The sequence below is a fragment of the Mytilus trossulus genome, unplaced genomic scaffold (genome assembly GCF_036588685.1).
Source record: "Mytilus trossulus isolate FHL-02 unplaced genomic scaffold, PNRI_Mtr1.1.1.hap1 h1tg000360l__unscaffolded, whole genome shotgun sequence".
Taxonomy (NCBI): Eukaryota; Metazoa; Mollusca; class Bivalvia; order Mytilida; family Mytilidae; genus Mytilus; species Mytilus trossulus.
Window position 1 is genome coordinate 60,004 of NW_026963338.1, and position 23,654 is coordinate 83,657.

At 30.5% G+C, this 23,654-nt stretch overlaps 1 protein-coding gene and 1 long non-coding RNA gene across 2 annotated transcripts; one reads left to right on the plus strand and one right to left on the minus strand.

Moving 5' to 3' along the window:
- Positions 1-348: 348 nt before the first annotated feature.
- On the minus strand, positions 349-6,653 carry LOC134701873 (uncharacterized). The gene is made up of 4 exons (XR_010104240.1): positions 6,537-6,653; positions 5,587-5,662; positions 2,849-2,983; positions 349-1,691 (listed from the first exon to the last, which is right to left on the minus strand). It is a non-coding gene; the product is annotated as an uncharacterized LOC134701873 (long non-coding RNA).
- On the plus strand, positions 6,636-22,891 carry LOC134701872 (acid ceramidase-like). The gene is made up of 13 exons (XM_063562984.1): positions 6,636-6,754; positions 10,340-10,386; positions 11,080-11,164; positions 14,097-14,189; positions 15,439-15,517; positions 15,913-15,987; positions 16,380-16,425; positions 17,056-17,200; positions 17,641-17,695; positions 18,244-18,410; positions 18,787-18,954; positions 21,541-21,597; positions 22,046-22,891. Exons 1-13 carry the CDS (start codon positions 6,686-6,688, stop codon positions 22,133-22,135), a joined length of 1,176 nt encoding a protein of 391 aa, XP_063419054.1. The 5' UTR covers positions 6,636-6,685; the 3' UTR covers positions 22,136-22,891.
- Positions 22,892-23,654: the final 763 nt, after the last annotated feature.

The following is a 23,654-nucleotide window of genomic DNA, read 5'->3' on the forward strand; positions in this document are numbered from 1 at the left end:
TATTTCTGATTCAAAGACCCTAGGAGTAAATCAATGTTAATACCAAAATATGCCATCTTTAATGACATGACAACAGTATCTTTTAACTATATCTGTTCTGAATAAGTCTGTTTCAAGGTTTGATAGATTTAGATGAAGTCAGAACAATATGGTTTTGATTGCATTTCATTTTCATCCCAAAAAAAAGTCAAAAGCTCACTGGTTAATAGGCTATTAGTATATATATTAAAAGATATACAATAGAGCCATCACACTGTCTATAAAACAGTTTATCTCAACATATAAGAAAATAAACAAAAATACAAAATCTAGTAATAAAACAATTTATTTTTTGCCCAATTATATTGTATGAACAAAATAACCACCAATATATCCATTAAATTTAAAGTTTCTTCAGACCATGACTCATAATGATACACTCACAAAGTAACATCAGATTAAAGAACATAATTTCATGTTTAGGGAGCTACCATTCATTTTTATGGGTGGGATGAAATTTGAAAAAGGTCAGGACAGGAGATTTGAGTAAAAAAGTTTAAGCAGGATGAGCAACATGAGGAAAAAACCCTTTAAAAGACAGGATGACAAGTTATTTAAAAAAAGTCAGATAAACTTATAAAAAAAAGGCATGATCAAATAGAGTGAAAAATAAAAAGTCTGGACAGAGATAACAACCATTAAAATCAAATGGTAACTCCCTTGTCACAAATGTTTAAAAGTTGTCATTGGAATAATTGAGGTTCATTTCATGATGATATTTTTAATACACCCTCTTTTTGTCAGGGGGTATTTGAAACAGTTTACATTATCATAAACATTATAACTCGATTGTGAACGTTTTTTGTTTTACAGAATTCTATTAATGTTTTTTAATTAAGGAAATAAGCAATACACTTTTACTACTATTGTGTTAAAATATTTATATTTTAAATGAATCTAGATTACGAAATATTTTTTCAGATAAATGTTTATTAGGATATTAGTACATAAAAAAGTCACAATAATACAATAATAGAAAACACTTGATACATTGCCCAGCAATTATATAATCAAAATACCAATCAAATTACCTCATGAAATGGTTTTCATTATCTACAACTAACTTGAATAAATACAATTTGTGATGATTCAAACACAATTTCAAATTAAAAACTTCAAAGTACATAATATATTCGTTTTAACAGAAAAATAATTGAGGAAAGACAAAAATCAAAAAAATACATTTTTCAGTGTATAATATGCATAAATTAGTTATTTCAAAATACTTCTGACATTTCAAGGTAAATTTAACTTAACAAAATAAAACTATCAGTAAAGTTTAACATTTAAAATAAAATATTTTTTTGCTTAATTTATATATAAATGCTCATATTTAAAACAAACTTTCTAATACATATATCTGAATTACTTTTTTCATAAATCTTGCACTTTTGATCATTCTTAAAAAGTTGCAACAATAAATTAAATGCATATAATATTATCTAAATTTACAGTACAAGAATGTGAATTTATACATTAGGGCTAATTTAAAATACATCACATGTTAAGTAATATCTATTTATGAAAAATTGTACAATGTACAACCTATAATGAAATTAAATATTGTATTTATTCATGTCTGGAATAAATAAAGTACCGGGTATTTTCTTGTTCTCTCCATAGCACCTTTAACCACCATAACATTTAACAACCTGTAATGAAAGATAAAAATAAATTCCCAAACAACTTTCCCTTTCAGGTCAAGTGAGCTAAAATACAAACGGGAGCTCACATAAATAAATATAAACAATTCACAAAGTTTTCTACAAATTGGTTGCAGCTTTTTTGCTTTAATGTCCTTTAATGACGACAGACAAACAATGGTATACCATAATAGGACCCATAGACGGGCATATAAAAACACGAAAATAATTGATATTAATAGAAAACCAAAATTAATGGAATTTGAAAAAAAAGGGGAGAACTTAAATAATTATCCTGTCCCCAAGTACATATGACTTTTGATTTCTTTCCTGAAATTCTCCAGTCATACATTTCATTTACAACAAGTCATTCTGCAACAGCTTACATACTTTCAACCATGCTCTTAATGCCCACGATTTCGCAAGTGTGTTCTAGTTAACTGTAAAATTTCTAGGATACATAATTTTTTTTCGTGTATAATTCCTGTAATACTGTAAACCAACTTATTCATGTTATTTTCATGAGCAATTTATTTTTCGCATGTAAAAAATAATGTGAATATAAGTCGTAATGAATATGAAAAATTTGGATCTTTCTTTATTGAACTACTAGAAAATTGCGAAATTAGGTATAGAAAGGAGAAATAAAGTATCTGCAAAAAATAAGTTGGTTTACATTATCACTGAACTAGTATATATTTGTTTAGGGGCCAGCTGAAGGACGCCTCCGGGTGGGGGAATTTCTCGCTACATTGAAGACCTGTTGGTGACCTTCGGCTGTTGTTTTTTTTTATTTGGTCGGGTTGTTGTCTCTTTGACACATTCCCCATTTCCATTCTCAATTTTATTACAGTATATTGCATTAATTACAGTATATTGCAATTTACTATGTCTGTATTTGTAAAAGGCACGATTGTTTAACCATAGCTTTACATTTTGTACATGATATATGTGACCTTTTTTTTGTTTTCCTGAGCAGCAGGAAACAATTATAAAGAGTACATTTGACACTAGCTTTTTGACTACATGTATATCCAAAATATATGCCATCATTTATTTTTTCTTGTTAAAATTAGTGGTATTAAGATAACAGATAGAAGAAGGCATAATCAAACTTAAAACTCTCTTCTATCAATCATGTCAATTGTTTTATTGTTCATATTTACCTTTAAAATTCTAACCTTTGAGTGATACAGCAATATTTGTTTTCTTAAGCACTTCCAATACTTCATCAGCTGACAATGTAGATGTCACTGTCACTGTTTTGGTTGGAACATCAGTAACCACTTCAGTCACTTTATCTAAAAAGAAAAATATATTTTCCTCAAAAAAACTTCATAGTCATTTATGAATGCCATCATTCTAACAAATTGAACTCTTAGTTTTTGTTTCACATTTATCTTCATAGTGAACTGTTGGGTAAATAACAATGTTTCTGGTCAGCTTTCACCAAATATTAAGTCAAAATCACAGGCACATGCCTCTGAAAACATGTATCCTATATTTACCATTATGCAAGTGAATATCAATATATCTGTTTTCCTATTTTGGCTTGAAATAAAATCTGGATCTAAAGTATGTAACTGTTTGAAAATTGCATTGTTATAAGAACCCTCTAACCATGATAACACAGACCAAACTTTGTCTTTTATTTTGTATTTGAACATGTTAAATTTTCCTTTAAAACTAATCAAATTTGTCTATATATTCACGTAAACTTGTATATAAGGTCAATGTCTATCCGACGCAGCTCATATATATTTGTAACAACGTCAAGTGAATAGGATTTTTTTTACAGAGACAAGTGTCTGTGGTCAAAATTCTTAATATTGACAAAAAAAATAGTTATGCCCACAATAAAACATTTCAATAAAGCTGAGTGGCCACTGAAGTGCATATTTTACTTGCATATTGCAAAATGTCTGTTGTTGACAAAAGCATTGGAATTTACTTTCATAATTCTCAAGGGAAAATAACAAAAGTTTGAAAACCTAATATTATTAACATGCATGATTAAGAAGTTTACAAAAGTAGTTAAAATAAAAGGTTAAAATGTTTGCTGAAGGTTAAAACACAGACACAATGAATATTCACACACAGCTCTGTACAATAAATATGTAAATTACTCCGATTCACTTCAAGTTTTAAGTTTATCTATATAAAGCTATATGCAGGTACATGTACAAGCCAGTTTACTATTTTAAATGCATTAATTCCACAATACTGAAGAAAATAAGTTTGAAGAAACTAATGTTTATATAATCTTGTTCATTAAAACATATAACTTTCTGCAAAAACATTTATTATGGTCAGTTATTTGTGGAAGATAATCTACATTGTAAGATGAATATTATTTTTAATACTGTTACATATTTTGACATGTAAAACATTCGTAAAACATGCAACTACCTATAACTAGTTATTATCATGATTATCATAAATTTATATTACATTTATTTAGAAGAAAGTTATTTTATCATCTAAATAACTAAACAATACAACAACATGTACTAAAGAAGTGTAACAGCCCGATGCTTGAACATCTAAGATAGCCAAACACTTTAACAAACTTTAAGAAGAAATATATATTAGATCAGCATGATCAGTTAATACCATCCTATACCATGTATACCCAACATCAATTGATTTCTATGTCAATAAAGCAATACTTAAAAGAACAGCCATTCTCTCCCAAATTATAACCATTTATATTCATTTTCCCCAGAACAATTTATACGGATGAGAAAAAAAAACAACATATTGAATTATTAAAATGATTTAACATGTTTAATAAGTTCAGTCAGAGCTCAGACATAAACAAGTCGATTTTTGTTTTTGACTTAAATAAGTCCAAACATGTATTTATTATAAAAATGTAGTTTCAATTTTATACTTATCTAAGTCAGAAAATGACAGACTTGTTTAGGTCTATTCATGTTGGTGAAAAAACTTAATGTTACTTTGTGGCCAAACTACACCACCTATGACAGCAAAAACCTGTATGAGAGTTCAAAAGGACTTGAGCTATCTATATTTAATTATCTAATTGAACATCCTTACTAAACACAGATGTTTTACCTCATTAAGTGTGATTCCAGGTGGTTGCATTGTAAGGTTAATTAACATTATCTCCGATTTTTTAGACTCTCATTCATATTTTTCTTTAGAAGACAAAGCATTGACTTTCAATGATGTCATTATTTGATTTAGATGCATGACCTCCTTATAAATATGCGTGGGTCTTGAAGTTAACCAATTTTGATCACTTATTGACTTGCAGGAGTCGATATTTGCAACTTTTTGATTCTGGTCAATTATTTATTGTTTAACAATATTGGACTTATTCAAGTCATATTGTGTCTTACATTAAAGGGAGACAAATCCTAAAACTAACATATTTAAACCTCTATGAGTCAAAAGCAGATTCAGACTTATTTATGTCTGAGCTCTGACTGAAGTTCATGAAGTTGTAAATATGTTCAGATTTATTTTTTGTTATTTTACCCTAGCATTTGCCTAAAATGCATACATGTACAAACATGATGTATGTGCCTTCTTGTTATCTTCAACATAAATGACATATTGAAGCTATTAAGAAGTAATATGTTGATGTAGAAACATATTTTATATCTGGACTCTGCCCCCACATTTGTGTAGATGTGAACCTGTAAACTTACCGCCCTGTTTTTCCAAGCACTTTTTAGCGGCATAAGCACAACTTTGTGAATCTGTAAACTTACCACCCTGTTTTCCAAGCACTCTTTTAAACTTTACCACCCTGTTTTTCAAAGCACTCTTTTAGCTGTATAAGCACAACTTTGTGAATCTATAAACTTACCACCTTGTTATCAAAGCACTCTTGAAGCAGCATAATTAGCACAACTTTGTTGATATGTACACTTACCACCCTGTTTTTCAAGAACTCTTTTAGCTGCCTTAGCACATCCTTCACATGTCATTTCCATATTAAATTGGTAAGTCTGTAAATGAGTAAAACATTTTTATAAATTTGAGAATGAAAAACGGGAATGTGTCAAATGGTCAAACATGATCATGAAGATTGGTAGAGTGGGGCGCCCATATTCGCCGGGGACATAATTTCACCATTTTATGATTTTGAGGTGTAAAAACTTCAAAGGATGGCTAAAATGGAAGACATATACCAGTAAATGATATTTTATCACAAATATGATTATTTTTAAAACTGAGACAAAATTGCGGCAACTACCATGACTACTGAAAAGGACCGAAAAACGGACAACGATTTTCAGCCAAATTTCCTGAAGAAAAAAGGTGAATTCAAAGAAGTATTTCTAAGCAATTCTTTGACTGAATGCCCTTAAATTTCAGTTCTTAACAGCTATTCATCTATAATGAAATTGATTTGATAAATGTTGTTAAAAGCTGTGGTTATTTGATTTTAAATAGATGTGTAAAAACGGCGAATATGTGTCCCCCATTGACAAAAAATTAGAATATTTCAAACACCCTTTAATCTAACTTTTCAGATGATTATATTAAAACAAACATGTATGTTTTCAAGCTTAAGAATATTTTGCATTTGAAGTTATCTTCATATAGAAATATCAGTATACTTCAAAAATATTTAGACATTAAACTAGAAACTGTAGAAAACATGAAAAGATGTGGCGAAAATGAGCACCCCACTCCCACTCTATATTCATTGCTACAGATTCAGGAGTAGACCTATATACAAAATAAACAGCAAATGAAAAACATATGGTGACTGTTGAACAAATTTTTGTTTAAATTTATCTCGGGTTTTCAGTTAAACTGAGTCAATCTGTAGTTAATACACTGACTGAAACTGATTTATAAAATAAAGAAATATACCTGAGACATTTTTAGAATGTTTTAAATCAGAAACTTAAAAAATCAAACAATATTTTGATGTCACCGGATTGATAACAGGAAATTGTTTTCGGAAGGAAAAGGGAAGTTACTCTATCGTAAAAACAATATCACATGACAAGTGTCTGAAGATGAACCAGGCAGCTATAATTTCAGTGCTTATAATGGTTATTGTTTTTGTACAAGGACAGGTTCCGCCGGTAATTTAAGCATTTCAAAAGTTCTTGTTACACATATTAGAAATATGCTTGTATAATTCTGTGTTAATGCTCAATTTAGAAAACTGCACTGTATTGGAAGAAGTGCATGTCTGCTATCCTGTAAAAACTTCAAGCAGATTTTGTTTCCAATAGTGAGGCACAGCCACAGCGACATGTAGGTTCAATTCTCTGACAAAAATACCTAGTTACGTACCCTAATACAACACAAGGACAAAGTACCTAACTCAAATGACACTTATATTTCAGTTTCTATGTGGGTAACTATATATTTATATATAGTCAAGCCTAGGTGGTCAAGGGTGTTGTGCATTGTGCGATTTGTTTTGGTGCCAAGATATCTCAGTGGATTGAGTTCAAATCCTACGTCGTACTTAACAGTAAATGATACGACGCTAGATTAAAACTGAAGTGGAAAGGTAACATTTGGCCACCGAAAGCTTCATTTTTATGAAGCCCATGTGGTCTAGCGCACCTGTTACAGTGCAGGCAATTTGATGTCATGATATCTCAGTACCATGGGTTTCGAATCCCGGCTAGGGAAGAACAAAAAATTAGCGAAAGCAAAATTTACAGATCTAACATTGTCATGATTGTTGGGTTGATGTTAAGACGAATTGTATATATACAGAATGTACACAGCCATGTATCACCAACACTGCTGTTGATCGGATGGATAAATCTGTTGTAGAGTTGTCACTGGTTCAAATGTATATAACTTGTCTAAAGATCAACCCAACAATGTTAGATCTGTACCCTAATTTGCTTTCGCCAATGTTTTGTTCTTCCCTCGCTGGGATTCGAATCCATGCTACTGAGATATTGTGACACAAAATCGCCTGCAGCGTAGACGTCCCGCTAGACCACACAACTACCTGGGCTTCATAAAAATGAAGCTTTCAGTGGCAGGGTGTTACCTTTCCATGTAAGTTTCAATCTAGCGTCGTACTACAGTACATGATATATAAGGCATGGAGATATATTTATGTTCCAGACCGTATGAGTATATGGACCGTACGCGTACTGTCTGGACCGTATGCGTACTTTTTCAAAATACGCATACGGTCAGCGTATGGTCTGACTGATATTAAGAAGTTGGTCAAGTTTATTAGATACAAATGTATATAACAGATCAACATAACTTATATCTCCAATTTATATAAAAAGTTCAACAGCATTTGACATAAAAACTTAATATTTTAACAATTTAAAAAGATCACGCTTATTTAGTCTGTTAATCTTCTGTATTTTGCAGGCCGGTAATTCATTAATTGCAGCTCAGTATGCTCATTGAAATTGAATTTATCGGAAGTAAACATAATGTGGGAGGACAATTGTTGAAGAATATTTATTAACTTTACAAAAGAAATGGATACGCAAAGGAACATGCATTAACAAAACATGTAAATGTAAAAAATACGACATTCTTATTAGAAGCAAGTGTCACCTTTAGAAGCAAGTGTCACCTTTGGCCAGAATTCACAGATATACAATTAAACAAATATTTTATTTCAGTTGTTCGCTTATTCACTTCATCCATCTATTTTGTATAACTAAAAATAAAGATTTTGATAAATGTTTGTTTAAATTTAACCCATATAATCCCAAAACATGAATGATCAGCTGGAACGTACGCGTATACTAATACGGTCCGACCGACCCGTATGCGTATGGTCGACCGTACGAGTATACCTATACGGTACAGACTCATATGGTCTCGAACATATATATATATATATATATATAACTCGTCTAAACATCAACACATCAATGTTAATTAAAGATCTGTAAATTTGCTTCGCAAATTTTTGGTTCTTCCCTCGCCGGGATTTGAACCCATCATGCTACTGTGATATTGTGACACCAAATCGCCTGCACTGCAGCTGTCCCGCTAGACAATACAACCACCTGGGCTCTACAATAATAAAGCTCTCAGTGGACGTGAGAGTGCTACCTTTCCTCGTCAGTTTCAATCTAGCGGCGTACTACAGTATATGATATATAAGGCATGGAGATGTTATTGTTACAGATCAGCTCAATTATCTATAGAAAAGGATCCTACAAATTAATGTAGGTACAGTCACAGAAAATAATTATATGCGAAAGCAAATTTACAGATCAAACATTGTTGGGTTGATGTTTAGACGAGTTGTACATAATGTACACAGCCATGTATCACCATCATTGATGGCAATCCAATGGATACATCTGTTGTAGAGTTGTCACTGACTTATATATATACCAAACAAGTTTCTTTTCAAGCAGTACACAGAATTATACTGAAAATTAAATACAATGTACTCAAAAAGTGTTTTAAAAGCACCATTGTTTTTCGCTTTCATTCATCTACCATCTTGGGCTTTTCAAGACTATGAATGTCGTTATGGGGAACACATTAGTAATTTGACATAGTAAAAGCCAAACCAGATGGATGAAAGTGCTAGACTTAATGTCGACTAACTAGGTTTGACTTTGAACAGTGGATTTGTTTAAGTCAAATTGAAGGTAATGAAAAAGACATTAAGGGCATACGATACAGTTACAGGGGAGGTAATGACGTTGCTAATGTAAAATGTTATTTTCGCGAAGTCAAACTGTGACATATCGGGAAAAGATGCATTTTTTGACTGATTTTTATCATTCAAACTGATTTAATTTGAAAACGAGTTCATGGACCCCTATTTTTCAAAACAGCAATTTGTTTTATTTTGCCGGGAGATTATGTGACCCAAATTATATAAAACTGTAAATAGAGAATTTTTTTTAATTTTGATAAACATGCAGCAAAAAATGATGTATTTTCCTCAATTCATGAACATTTGATAAATATGAGTTATTTCTAAATAAAAAATGCATAATTTTTATGATACTTATAAAATACAGAAAATATCGATTATTTAACAAAAAACAATTTGTGTTTATCTTTTATAACAAAACAGTTATGTCTTTCTTTCGAAAAAGAAATTACGGCCACAAATCTGAATTTTGAGCAAAAATGCAAAATTTCGACCTCATTTTATTCCAAAAGTAGCACATGAAGGTATATTTTTTATTACATATATTTGATTTAATCGGGTAAAAAATAGCCTATATGCAAATTTTCACGAACTTGTAAATACAGGATCAAAACTGTATTGTATGCCCTTAAGGTGGTACATACATGGAACACTACAGGGAGATAACTCTGTAAAAATTGGCGGAATGTTTAAATCATAATCAATTGCTAAGTAAATATTATTAAAGCTTTTCAATGATAAAAAAAATATGTTTGTCAACTTGCAAATGACTTGATGTATATATATCCAATGATTTTTTACCGATAAAGTGTGCGGTTCAAGTTTTTACTTTTAAATATTTTTTTTCAAAAGGTCACAGTAAATATTTTGTGGAAATTTATGTATATACCCATTTTGACATATATATACAGGGTATACATTTTGTAACCACAAAATCAAATATCAAACAAAATGATTTTGTTTTGAAATTATTAGATTATTGTAATACAATGTTGGCAAATATAAACTTTGTTAAACTGAAGATGCAAGAGCTTTTATTTATTTTTTTCAGTTTAAAGAGACTTGTGTGACCAATGCCTACCCACCATCTGAGAAAAGGTATGGGTTTCTCTATAAGTTTGCCTTATTCAAAGTTTTACAAAACTAATACACAATGCTAAGAATCAAAACAAGCAGACAGAATTGAAATTTGACAGTAATTCATTTACTGTTTTAGAGTTATGCACCTTTATAACTTAAGCCTGAGCTAGAGCATTTTTGTAACTTACACAAGACACATTTTTCTTTTCTTTTTGAATATAACATCAATCTCTGCAAAGACCTTATTGATATTTATACAATGTTATAATATGTATAAATAAATAGATTAAAAGTTTTTTCAATTCAATTTTGTAAAAAAATATTTAACCTCTAAATCAGATGATCAGATCATGGGTTGTCAATTGCATAAAACTCACCTAACACAGATGCTTATATTTATAGTTAAAACTTAGAACCAATAAAATTTAAATGGAAACTGGGAATGTGTCAAAGAGACAAAAACACAACAGTAGAGCAGACAAAAGCCTGAGCCAAAGGCCTGCAATGGGTCTTCAATGCAGCGGATACTCCCACACCTGGAGGAGTCCTTCACCTGGCCCCTAACCACATGAATGTTTCATTTTATATAGCCTCAATATTCTGTGCTTCATTGAAGAATGTATGTGATAAGCTTAATATTCTCTCCTTTTTAGATTTTACAAAAAACTAACTGAATTATAGATATTACAAGATTTTTTTTTCTCCATTTAGCCATCTTGTTCCAACATATGTTTTAAACCTTGACCTTCCACCAACACAAAGATGGCAGAATTTAGCAAAGGATAAAGGAAGTCAAGTAAGTAGCCATCCTATTGTTTCAGAAAAAGGGAGAAGGTTTGGATCCATTAAAACGTTTAATCCCGCTGCAAATGTTTGCACCTGTCCTAAGTCAGGAATCTGATGTACAGTAGTTGTCGCTTGTTTATGTTATATATACCTGTTTCTCGTTTCTCGTTTTGTTTATATAGATAAGACCGTTGGTTTTCCCGTTTGAATGGTTTTACACTAGTAATTTTGGGGCCCTTTATAGCTTGTTGTTCGGTGTGAGCCAAGGCTCCGTGTTGAAGGCCGTACTTTAACCTATAATGGTTTACTTTTTAAATTGTTTTTTGGATGGAGAGTTGTCTCATTGGCACTCACACCACATCTTCCTATATCTATCAGTTTTGACAGAAATATAAACAGTGAAACCTGGCTAAACCAAATCCTGCATAAACCAAAACTTAACACAATCTTTAGTCCCGAAGAGGTTCAGTTTAATCAGGTTTCACTGTCATGACTGTATATAAACTTTAAACATTTATCAGGATGTTATGTATGTATCACTCATATGGTCACTTATGTTTGCAATGATCTACATTTCAATGCAAAAAAGGTACCTAAATAATGTCACCCATGTCCATTTTATTACATTGCATTGTTAACCTTGTGGTATCACAAATTATAAACTCAGTTGTCATGGTTGTGGGCTAAAATATAGACAATAATTATGTTTATTAACACAGTGAAGAAAAGTCTACACGAATTAGATATACAGTTCATGTATTATTATTACCAACACATAACCATCAACATTTCAAATGAAAATGAAAAATAGATGTTTGCTAAAAGTTTAACATGTCTAAGGCCACACAAATTTAATTTCTTGTTCTCCGGATTTTTGGACTCCAAAAATTGGGGCGAGCGAGCGATTTGAAAATTTTAATAAAAAAATATTTAATTTGCAAATTTTTTAGGCGAAGCTTAAAAAGTAAAGGCGAGCGATTAATTTTTTTTTTTGTAAACATAAAATAGTAGGTTTTGACTATATTAAACTTGATTTATCACTTGTATCTTGACATTTCTTTAATTTATGAAGTATTTTTTCCCTGTTTAACAAGAAATAATTGAACAATTAAATCTGGTCTATGTATGTGTGACTGACAATGAGACAATTCTCCATTCAAGTCATAATCAGGTTCAGAACAACCCCTAAATGTTATGAATATCCCTTTTATGAGGGGTAAAAATATTAAAGTTATAATATATTTTTTTTGTAAAAACACTTTAAGTACAAAAGGGCTTATATTTTCTCAAAGAACTATAATATTTGGTATTAAATGGTCAAAACATTTCCAAAAATTTTGTAATATTCCTGGACTTCAACCATGTTAACACATTTACTTTAACAGTTTAATATTATGCAAAATAAGTGGACCCATCCCTCTTTTAGAAAAGTTGTTAATGTAAATATAATGTATTTCTCCTCTTTTTAAGTAAAAAATTCTAATTTGTCAAAGGTTTTGTATAGTAGCACTGTACAAATCCTTAGTATTTCTATTTTCTTTTCTACAACAGACTGAACAGTAAACATGGTAAAATGACCCCTTCAAGGCCCTTGTCTGAGGGAGGGTTGGTCCCAACCTGACAATAACAAGCACAGGTCAAAGTACGACCTTTTACACAGTTCTTTGATCAAGACCAACCAGCAAGCTATAAGGGACCACAACTTAGTATTGTACACAATTCGAACAGGAAAACCAACGATCTAAATTATATTTCCAAACGGGAAAATACCAATGAACCACATCAACAAACGATAACTGCTGGACGACAGGTCTCTGAATCAACAAGGACAGGTGCACAAACCTGCAGCGCGGGTATGACCATCACCATACATTATAATTGCAGTTGAAGGCAAATCCTTCAGAAGTTCTTTGTACTTTATTTTAACAACGAACATTTTTTTTATAGGGAATATAAGTTAGGGGGAAAGAAACCAGCGTTTTGTTCTGTACTGATATTTCTATTTATATCGAAGCACTCCCGCTTGGAATAAATTGGTTTCATGCTGAAACAAATATTCTCGCAGATATTTACAGTGTTGTGGGGTGCTGATAGGTTTAAAATCGTTATACAAAGGCTAGACTGTGATTTTAAAAAAACAAATGTTGAGATCTTTATATAATATTTACAAAAAAACGGTGCGGGAAATGGACATGATTTCATTTCCGGATGCGGGAAGCGGGAATATAATAAAAATAAAAAAAATCTGTTTTGAAAAAAATAGGTGCGGGCGGGTCCGTCGAATAAGGAATCAAATTGGTGTGGCCTAATGTAAAATTGAATTATTTTTTTTTAGATTGTTTAGAAATACTGGAAAAACAACAAATTTCTAAAATATGTTGACCTGGCAAAACCATATAATAATGTTTAATTTTTCCACTTTTAATGATTTTCTTTTGCATTTATATATATTTAAAAAAAAATCTTACTCACCTTACAAGATTAAACATATTGCAATCTTTCTAGAATTCTTATTTTAAATCTTCTATGAAATATCTTCTTTAGCTGTGATGGGAAGAAGAATTCCAACATTTAAGGATTTGAAGAAGCAAGTTATTATCATTTTGCATGTTTCATTTTACAAATACAATTAACATTTAAAGCATTTATATACAACTTAAATTGTGTATATTCTTAGGTTGTATGCATATTGAAAATATATCTGATATGGTGATTATTTTAGATAATTCTGAATAAAGGTGATTATTTTAGATAATTCTGAATAAAGAATATTGTTAAACTAAAATGTTTGACATACTTACATGAATACATTGAAGACCTTTTGGTGACCTTCTGCTGTTGTCTGTTCTATGGCCGGGTTGTTGTCTCTTTGACACATTCCTCATTTCCATTCTCAATTTTATACATGTATATATTTTTTGTATATTCCTTTTATTTTTCAGATAAAAACTTTGCTAAAAAAGTTTATAGAGTTTGCTGAAGACTTTGGCAATGGGACTGTTAATACAATAATCAACTACCTCAACAAACAAGGGGTAGATAATTTAGAAATTATTCTTTCATGCCATGCTATATGCTCATTTAAAATGGGTAGGCATTATATTTGTCAATATCTTAATACTGAGTGTTATAGAAAATCAACAGTTTAACAATAAAAAAAGAACAGACACATTTAACTTACTTATGTAATGTTTTTATTCAATTTCCTAGCAAAAACGTCCATTTTGATTTCCAGGGTTGTTCAAAATTAATCTGACGTTGCAGTTTCAATTGTGACGTCAATCACGTGCAGCCAATGTTTTATTGGAATAAGAACATGGCTTTGTATCCAAAGCTAAAGAAGAACGTAATATTAGAATATTTGATAGCTGCATTTGAATGTCAAGGAAACTGGTTTTTATTTGTTTTACACAAATGCCATTCTATTCTCAATAAGGAATCATATTTAGGGTAACAGTTTGGTGTGTTTGTTTAGAAGCTAGATGTAAAAAACGTATGCTGATATCATATTCATTACAAATACTTTAACTAAAATTAATTTGGCTCGTTTAATTTTCATAAAATTTTGTTTAAGCATTTACTCTGACCCTTTAACAAAAATATAAAAATTTCAAAAACTTTGAACAAACCGTATTGTCAGAAAAATTACACTGGTTATATGGCAGTTTGACAAACACCAATTTTGATCATTGAGAAGCTTAATGTTTCTTTTACCAAAACAACATAATTAAAACGTTTAGCTGATTTTACAGAGTTATCTCCCTGTAGTGTTAGGTACCACCTTAAGAAGGTGTAAATTTCAACTGTTCATGTAGCACCACTCAAAGTGCTAAAAGTTATTGAAATGTTTCTGAAAAAATATTTTAACATGAAATTCTCATTCAAATAGAAAATAATTATACATTTTAAAGAATTTATAGATCTATGTATAAAAGACTGTGTAAACCAAAGGAAACTTTCCTCTAAAAAACAAAAGCAAAGAAGAGATGGTGCTATGTTACATGCCAAATTACATGCATGACCTTCATCAGGTACAGTTGGGACGAAAAGATGAGAAAAAAAAATGCATTTAAAATGTCCTAAATAGAAATACCCAAAACTGTTATGATCAACCATTTCTGATTAGTTACCTCCAAACTTTGTAAATTTTGTCCTGTTCAAATTTTATGTTAAAATGACAAATAAAAAGGGGATTTGACATGTGTTTTTATAAGAAGTAAATGGAGAACTGTTATTGCAATGAAACATGCAAATAATATTAAAGTATATTACATTATTCTCCAGGATAGCATGGACACCACTTTACCACAGCCATATGCTGATGAAATGAGAGGAATTGCTTCAGCTTCTGGACTAGGACTAGGTATGATTTTATAGGCAAAACTGTGAATTTATAATTAATTTTTGGCTACCAATTTGGGAAACTACATGGGTTATAAAAATCACAAAAACTGTTCAAGCAAGTGTTAATTTTATAAAGGCTTGTATACAATCTTTTGCAAAACTACTTAATCAAAATATTTAAAAAAAAAAGAAGAGGATAATACATTTTTTCTTAGATTCACAAAAATATATGAATCCACAGTTGTAAAAAATGCATTGGTGCTTGTTGCCAAGCGTGTATAGCCATCACATACAGCATACAAAATTCAGCTGTCTAGCACAATACGTTTCTGGTGAAATCATTTTATTATTTTCCATTTTCTTGAAAACATCAACGTTTTTAGTAATACTAAGGGAGATAATTCTATATTTCAGGGGAAGTAATTATCTACAATTTGTTTTATGAAGTATTCACAGTGTGTACATCAATTGTTGCAGAAGACAATGCAGGTCAGTTACATGTTATATACATAGATCATATCTAAATATACATTCCCAGTTTAATATCTTTATTCAAGTTCCTTACTAAAAAGACATCACAATTTTTTTAGTAATTTACAAACTTAATTTTCTGAACTTATGTAGTTCTTGCAGTTTACATACTATATATGAGAGCCTAGGTGGTAGAGTGGTCTAGCCCATCAGACATAGTGCAATGCGATTTGGTGCCATGATATCTCAGAAGCATGAGTTTTAATCCTGAGGAGGGAAAAACAAAAAATTTTGTAACATAAATTTACAGATCTAACATTGTTGGGTTGATGTTTAGACAGATTATATATATATTTATACTTACTGTAAATTTAATTTTTTTTTGTAACAAAAAATGTCTTCTTCTTTAGGAAAACTGTTCCACGCCAGAAATCTAGATTTTGGATTATTTTTAGGGTAAGTATAGATTTCTATTCCCCTTTTATGGGAATTATGTTTGCTGGTCTGTGCATCTGTTCATTTGTCTGTCTGTCTGCTTTCAGGTTAAGGTTTTTGGTGAGGTAGTTTTTGATGAAGTTGAAGTCCAATTAACTTGAAACTTAGTACACATGTTCCCTAGGATATGATCTTTCTAATTTAAATGCCAAATAAGGGTTTTTATTCCAATAAAATCATAGTTGGAATGGGGCATCTGTGTTCTATGGACACATTCTTGTTTTCTTCAAAGTTAGGCATGTTTCTATGGTAATTCAAGTAATGTTATAAGGAAATGTTTCTAAATTACCTGATTGTTAAAGTAATAATCTGAGGCAAATAAAATGAAGAGATTAATTAATAGAAAAACAAAGCATATTGGGGTATCTATCCATGTTCGCTATATTCTGTATTGCAATCGACAGAATCAGAACATTGGAACTATTTTTAAGTTACTAAGTTTTGTATTTGTCGATTATGTCATAATAAGCATTGCTTTTTTCCTGTTTAAACATAAAAAAGGAGATATGGTATGATTGCCAATGAGACAACTCTCAACAAGAGACCAAAATATGAATTTTTATTTTTATTTATATTTATGTTGCATTATAGATGGGACATTAAAAACCACACATGGGAGATAACTGAAGCTCTACGACCAATGATATTGAACGTTGATTACCAGAAGGGTGGGAAGACCGTGTTTAAGGCCGTACATTATGCTGGTTATATTGGTATCTTAACTGCAATTAAACCAGTAAGTATATATCTGAAGCTTAAGTATATAACACCTTAATTTTTTTTAATTTATATATAGACAGTTAATTTGAATGCTGATTTTCATCACAAATAGCTTTGAATATTTGTCAAACTATGTTGATGTATCTGTCAAATTTGATAAAAGATACATTTGAAAAGTAAACAAAGTTTTTTGGATTTGATGACTCTTGTATATATATATATATAAAACAATAACAATTCCGGCAGTCCATTTGCACAATTGTTAACTCCTGTAGTAATTTTACCTTGGTTTTTTTTGTAAATTATTTTGATCAAAGAAAATTACCCCTTATTTTAGATTAAAACTAGTACTGTTATCATTTACTTAAAGTGAAATCCAATGTATACATTAACAATAGTATATTCCAAATAGAAAATGTGTCACTTGAATACATTATTTTCACGATTCTGTTTCAGGGTGTGTTTACATTGTCAATGAATGAAAGATTTGACTTGAATGGAGGTTTCATTGGTAAGACATTTTCTTTTGATAATTTTTATCTTTCTCTTTTTATCCAGAGATGGGTTAAAAGTACTGTAATAAATGTATAAAATTGCAACTGCATTTAGACCTTTTGATATTTTATATAGACAATAATAGTGCATTGACTTGACATATCAACGATATAAGGATGTGGATTCATTATTTTTGTTTGATACCAATTTTCATGAATATTTTGGTATAGGTGAACCACGAAATTAAGGGTAAAACAAATGCAAATTTTCTAAATCCTTGTATGAAAACCTCGGCAAAACAACGAAATTATACGTCCACAAAAAATGCAAGTTTCCATGAAAATTGGTACCCACAAAATAAATGAATCCACAATCACGGGAATTGGCAAATAGACTATTGTCCTTTAAATAAAGCATTTTTACCATTTCAGTGTTACTAGTTACATGTACCTTTAAAATTGTTATAGATAGACATCAACAGCCTGTTGGCCTTGAAGAAGTTTTAAGTATTTTTTCCCCCAATCTTCACTCAGATAGCAATATGGCATATGTTTTGTTCCATAGGAATAATTGAATGGATCCTTGGAATAAGATCAGGACAGTGGATGGGATTCTTGACCAGAGATACCCTTCTTTATTCCAACAGTTATGAAGAAGCTAAGAAAAATCTAACAATGACCCAGATGTTAGCTCCAGCTTATTTTATAGTTGGTGGAAATTCAACTGGACAGGTAAAATGAATTTAACTCTCAATCATTTGTAATACATAACCATTGCTCATTTCTCCATTGCATGTACTGGTGAACTGAAAGACTTATTCATATTTTTTCAGTGATAATTAAATTGTGTGATCTCTTTTCTGATTTATTTGTTGTTGTGATTATGCATCATGGGGTGCAAAATAACAGAATTAATCTGAACATTCTACTCATAAAAAAATCGTTTTTAACCAATTTAAAAAAAAAATCATTATTATAATAATGCGTTCATACTAGTATCAAATATTTTAGAAGTAAAAAGCCTTAGTTATCTATAGAAGTCTCTGTTTTTCACTTTACTGTGATAATGAATAGAGACGACATTCAAGGCTTAGTCTGGTCATTTTAGGGCTGTGTGATAACAAGGGATAGGAACAAGGCTGTCGATGTTTGGAATATGGCAGAGGCTGGCAAATGGTACATTCTAGAAACAAATTATGATCATTGGAAGAGTCCATTGTTCATTGATGATAGGAGAACTCCTGCTAATAGATGTATGCAGAACATGACACAAAATGTAAGCAATGAATATTTTATACATGGCATTGAAAATTAAAAGATTTAGTCTCAAATGATTATTATTATTACTAAAGTATGTGCAAATATCCACAATTTCAAAATTTTGTACCAGAAGTAGCACAAGTCCTAGGTTAGAAATCTGTTTTTCAGTGGTTGTTGTTTGTTGATGTGGTTCATAGTATTTTATAGATTAAACCTTGGTGTTTCAGTTTTAATTGTTATAAACTAGTCATTTTGGGGCCCTTTATAGGTTGCTGTTCCGTGTGAGTCTACGCTCTTTGTTGAAAGCTGATCTTTTTCCTATAATGATTTACTTTTTACACATTGTGGCTTGGATTAAAAGTTGTGTCATTGGCACTTATATATACCACATCTTCTTATTATACGACCCCAAAAAATGTTTGGGATCGTATAATGGTATGATGTCGTCTTCTGCGTCGTCGTCCGAAGACACAGTGGTTTCTGGATAATAACTTTAGTTTAAGTGAATAGATTTTTGGGATGATGGTCCCAACAGATTAGGAATTAGGGGCCCAAAAGGGGCCCAAAACAAGCATTTTTCTAGTTTCAGGATAATAACTTGTGTAGAAGTATTTCAATTGCTCTGAAATCATACCGCAATGTTTAAAACCACAAGTAGAAGGTTTGGATTCATTTTAGGGGTTATGGGGCCAAAGTTTAGGAATTAAGGGCCAAAAAGGGGTCAAAACAAGCATTTTTCTAGTTTCAAGACAATAACTTAATATGTTTAATTGTATGAAATTGTTTCACAATGTACCATATAACAAAAGGGAGGCTGGGATTAAGTTTTGGGTTAATTGCCCAAAATATGTAGGAATTAGGGGCCAAAAAAAGGGCCAAAAAGAAGCATGTTTCTAGTTTCCAAACAATCATGACAATAACTTGTGTTTAAGTGTATGGATCTCTCTGAAATTGTACTTCAAGGTTCAATACTGCAATGGAAAGCATGGGATTGAGTTCAAGGGTTATTGCTCCAAGGGGGTTTCAAAAAGTTGGGAGGGGGGGATTTTTTGTTTACCATTTTTTGAAGGGCTTCCTTTTTTTCAAATTTCGAATTTTGAAAAGTTTCAAGAAGAAATCTTCCATTGCACAGTATTGTGCAATAGATTTGTTAGATCTTCGACCACATCAATTTTGTGACAAAAACAAACCTATATTATGTCAAAAATTTGATCACAATCCAAATTCAGACAGAATCAAGCTTGAATATTGTGACCAAATTTGCCCCAACTGTTCATGGTTCAACCACTGGGGTCGTATAAAGCTGCGCCCTGCGGAGCACCTGGTTACTTTTAAGATGTTTCTTTTTTATAAATGTTTGCTACTTACTTCGAAATTACAAGCTTTGTAAAAGACTCCTATAAATTTATAGTATTTAAATAAAGGAACTAGAAAAAAAAAAAAAAGGAAAGGTCTGTGTCCTTATTTTGTGATACTAACTATTGGAAATTTGGCAGAAAAATAATTCCTTGTTTTTAAAATTCCAATAGGGAACATACTTTATATACTGTAATTATATCAATAAACCAATGTTTTGAGACGTTTCGGCCATTGGCCTTCTTCAGTTCTTTATTTTTCCTCTCAACTACATGGCTGGCATTACATTTGTTAATCCTTTTTCAATCATTGAAAAGATGTTATACTGATAGATAAATTTCCTTGGAACCGTCATGACGTCACAAATCTTTAACGTCACAATAACATGACGTCATAATACTTTTGTATGAATGAAAGTTAAATTATGTAAGCTATGATCACTAAGAAAAATAATTGTCTCTAGATTTTCCATACATTTAAGTTTTAACAATGACACCTTTTCTTAAAAAAAAAACTATGGAAAAAACCCAAAGATGTTAAATGGTCTTCAAAAAATGTCTTTTTAAACTATATGTAATAGAATTATGAAAAGAAAGGTTGTGTTTTTTGGGCAAAATTTTTAAGAACACTACATGAATAAATGAAAAAAACAATCATAGCAAACACTTTTGAGAACAATGAGGGTTTATAATGCTTAGTCTCGGGAAAAGCCATCCAAGGCACATTATTTAAGAAAAATTGAAGACTTGAGAAGCAATAAACAACTCTCATAAAACCATAACTGACATTAAATAAAGTCATAAAAATGTAATTTTATTTGTCTTGAATATTTACTGTGCAAGTAGTTGTCAAAATCATTTATGTTTTTGCATAAATTGAATTTTTAATAGATTATTAGGTCATCATACACTCCATGTCATTAAGTATACAATTTTTTTATTTCAACATAGATATGAAAATCTAGTATGATATGAAATAACAAACATTATCAAATTCATGGTTGATATATTCTTAACGTTGAATAAAAACAGACAAATCTGACTGAATAAAAATGCTTTTATAAACTATCTTTGCACTTTAATTTGCTGAAGAAATTTCTATTTTGTAGATTTATTATGATACATGTACATTTGCATAGAATATGTAAAGATCTAAACAAAGTCTAAGACATTTAACAAAAAGAAATACATTGAACTTGAAGTTTAAATGTTGTTTTTACCTTGAAGATATTTCAATTTCATTTCAGAATGTTGGGTGGCCAGGAATTTTTAATGTCCTTTCTTCAAAACCTGTTCTTAATAAGGTAAACATTTGTATTGTGTTAAATGTCGCACTGCAACAAGTCAATGACCTGAGCACTTTTAAAAAAATCAAAAGAAAGGATATATATCAAAATCATTATCAAAAAGAATTGAGAATTGAAACTGGGAATATGTCAAAAAGACAAAAAAAACTGAACAACAGCCCAAGACCATCAATTGGTCTTTAATAAAGGGAGAAAATCATGCAATCATAGCTGGGCTTTAGCTGGAGGAATTTGTTCATCCTTTGTCCCAATGGCAATAGATCGTTGATTGAAATTATAAGAATTATATTTTTAGACTGAAAAATATTTTGATGAAAGTGACAGCAGAAGCATTCAAACCCTTTGCTGAAAAAATCAACACAAGAAATAAATACCAGTAATATTTCTTTTCCATTTAGTTGCTTATCATGCTTGTCATCAAACAGAAATTAAATCTCCATTACAGCTGACAACATACACAGCATTGATGCAGGTTGATGCTGGTACCCTGGAAACCTGGCTCCAGTATTGTCCTGATCCCTGTTGGCCTTTTTAAAGAACACAAGCTGGTACCCTGGAGACCTGGCTCTAGTATTGTCATGATCCATGTTGGTCTTTTTGAAGAACACACAAAAAAGATTGTTTTCAGTATTATCCATGGTAATCATTTTTGAAAAAAAAGGCATAATAAATTAGTCAAAATGAGATTATCTTTTACATTCCACATATTGTTAAGTGTTTTACAATTTTGATAATCATTTATAATTGTTAAATTTTTTATTTTAGGTTTTATAAAATGTCTTTGTAATGGAAAAGTTGAAACATACATTTTGAATGTTTCAAATCAATCATGCAACTTTTTAGAAATTTCGTAATTTCGTTATCCTCAGGACGTGTACTTTTTATATTATAACCATCATATTATATATATACCGTAGTTCGAAACATACTATTAACTTTGAGATTAAACACTATTATAGAGTTGAAATGAGACTTGAACATATAAAATGATTTATAAAAATGATGAATTTACAAAAGTTTGATTCTTGATATACAGCAGCTGAATAAAACGTAAAGGTTTCCCAAAATATGTAATTATGCATTTTTTTCCCATTACTATTATGTATTGCACAAACATATTTTTTGCTTTCATAAAAAAGTACTCTTTGTAACATAAAGTGATTGGTATGTGAGTGTTTGTGTGTTTTAGGTATAGACGTTTTTGCCATGTCTGTTCTTGTTAATACTTGTTATTTATAATTATGGTGCTTTTTATATTTCTATTTTCATAATAAAAAAAATATTCACTTTCTTTTGTTCAAATTCATAATTTTGTCATCATAAAAATAAAGTTTCTGATAAATACAAAATTATCGGAAGAGAGAGATGTTAAAAAAAAAGATACAGAGGAGGCAATCAAAAACCAGTAGCTGAGAAAAACAGAAAATTACACAGAAAATTAAAAATTGAGCAATAGGGAACCCAACGAAAAAAAATCAATTTGATGTACTGTTTATTCAGAAATTATTGCTAGGTTTTTATTATTGCAAAAAGTGCGACAGAGTTTTAAGCGCCATAATTTAAACTTGCATATTTAAATATTCTGTATGAATTAAATAGGATTATTCTCAAAATTGTAAAAACTAAATTCGCATTTATGTCTAAAATGACAAAATCACAATAATTGATGCATGCAATAATTTCTGAATTTACAGTATATGAACTCTGGAGGCCTAAATGGCCTTAAGTTTCTTCTGTATTATGAACTGCAGCTTTGTTTTTATCCATACAAAGCATTGCGGGGGACATAGACAAACCAGCATCCATCTGTCCCTTCTTGTTTATGCTCTCACATGTTCAATTCTTACCAGATTTTTATGAAACTTAAATCATAGGTTTATACCAGCAAGTCTTTGATAAAATCAATGCTGATCAATTATTTTTGTAAAAGTTATGCCCTAAACGTCATTGGAAACATTATTATTTTTTTTTAATATATGGAAAATTGCATTGTTAGTACTCATCGGTTCAATTCTTGCCAGAATTTAAGAAACTTATGTCATAGGTTTATATAA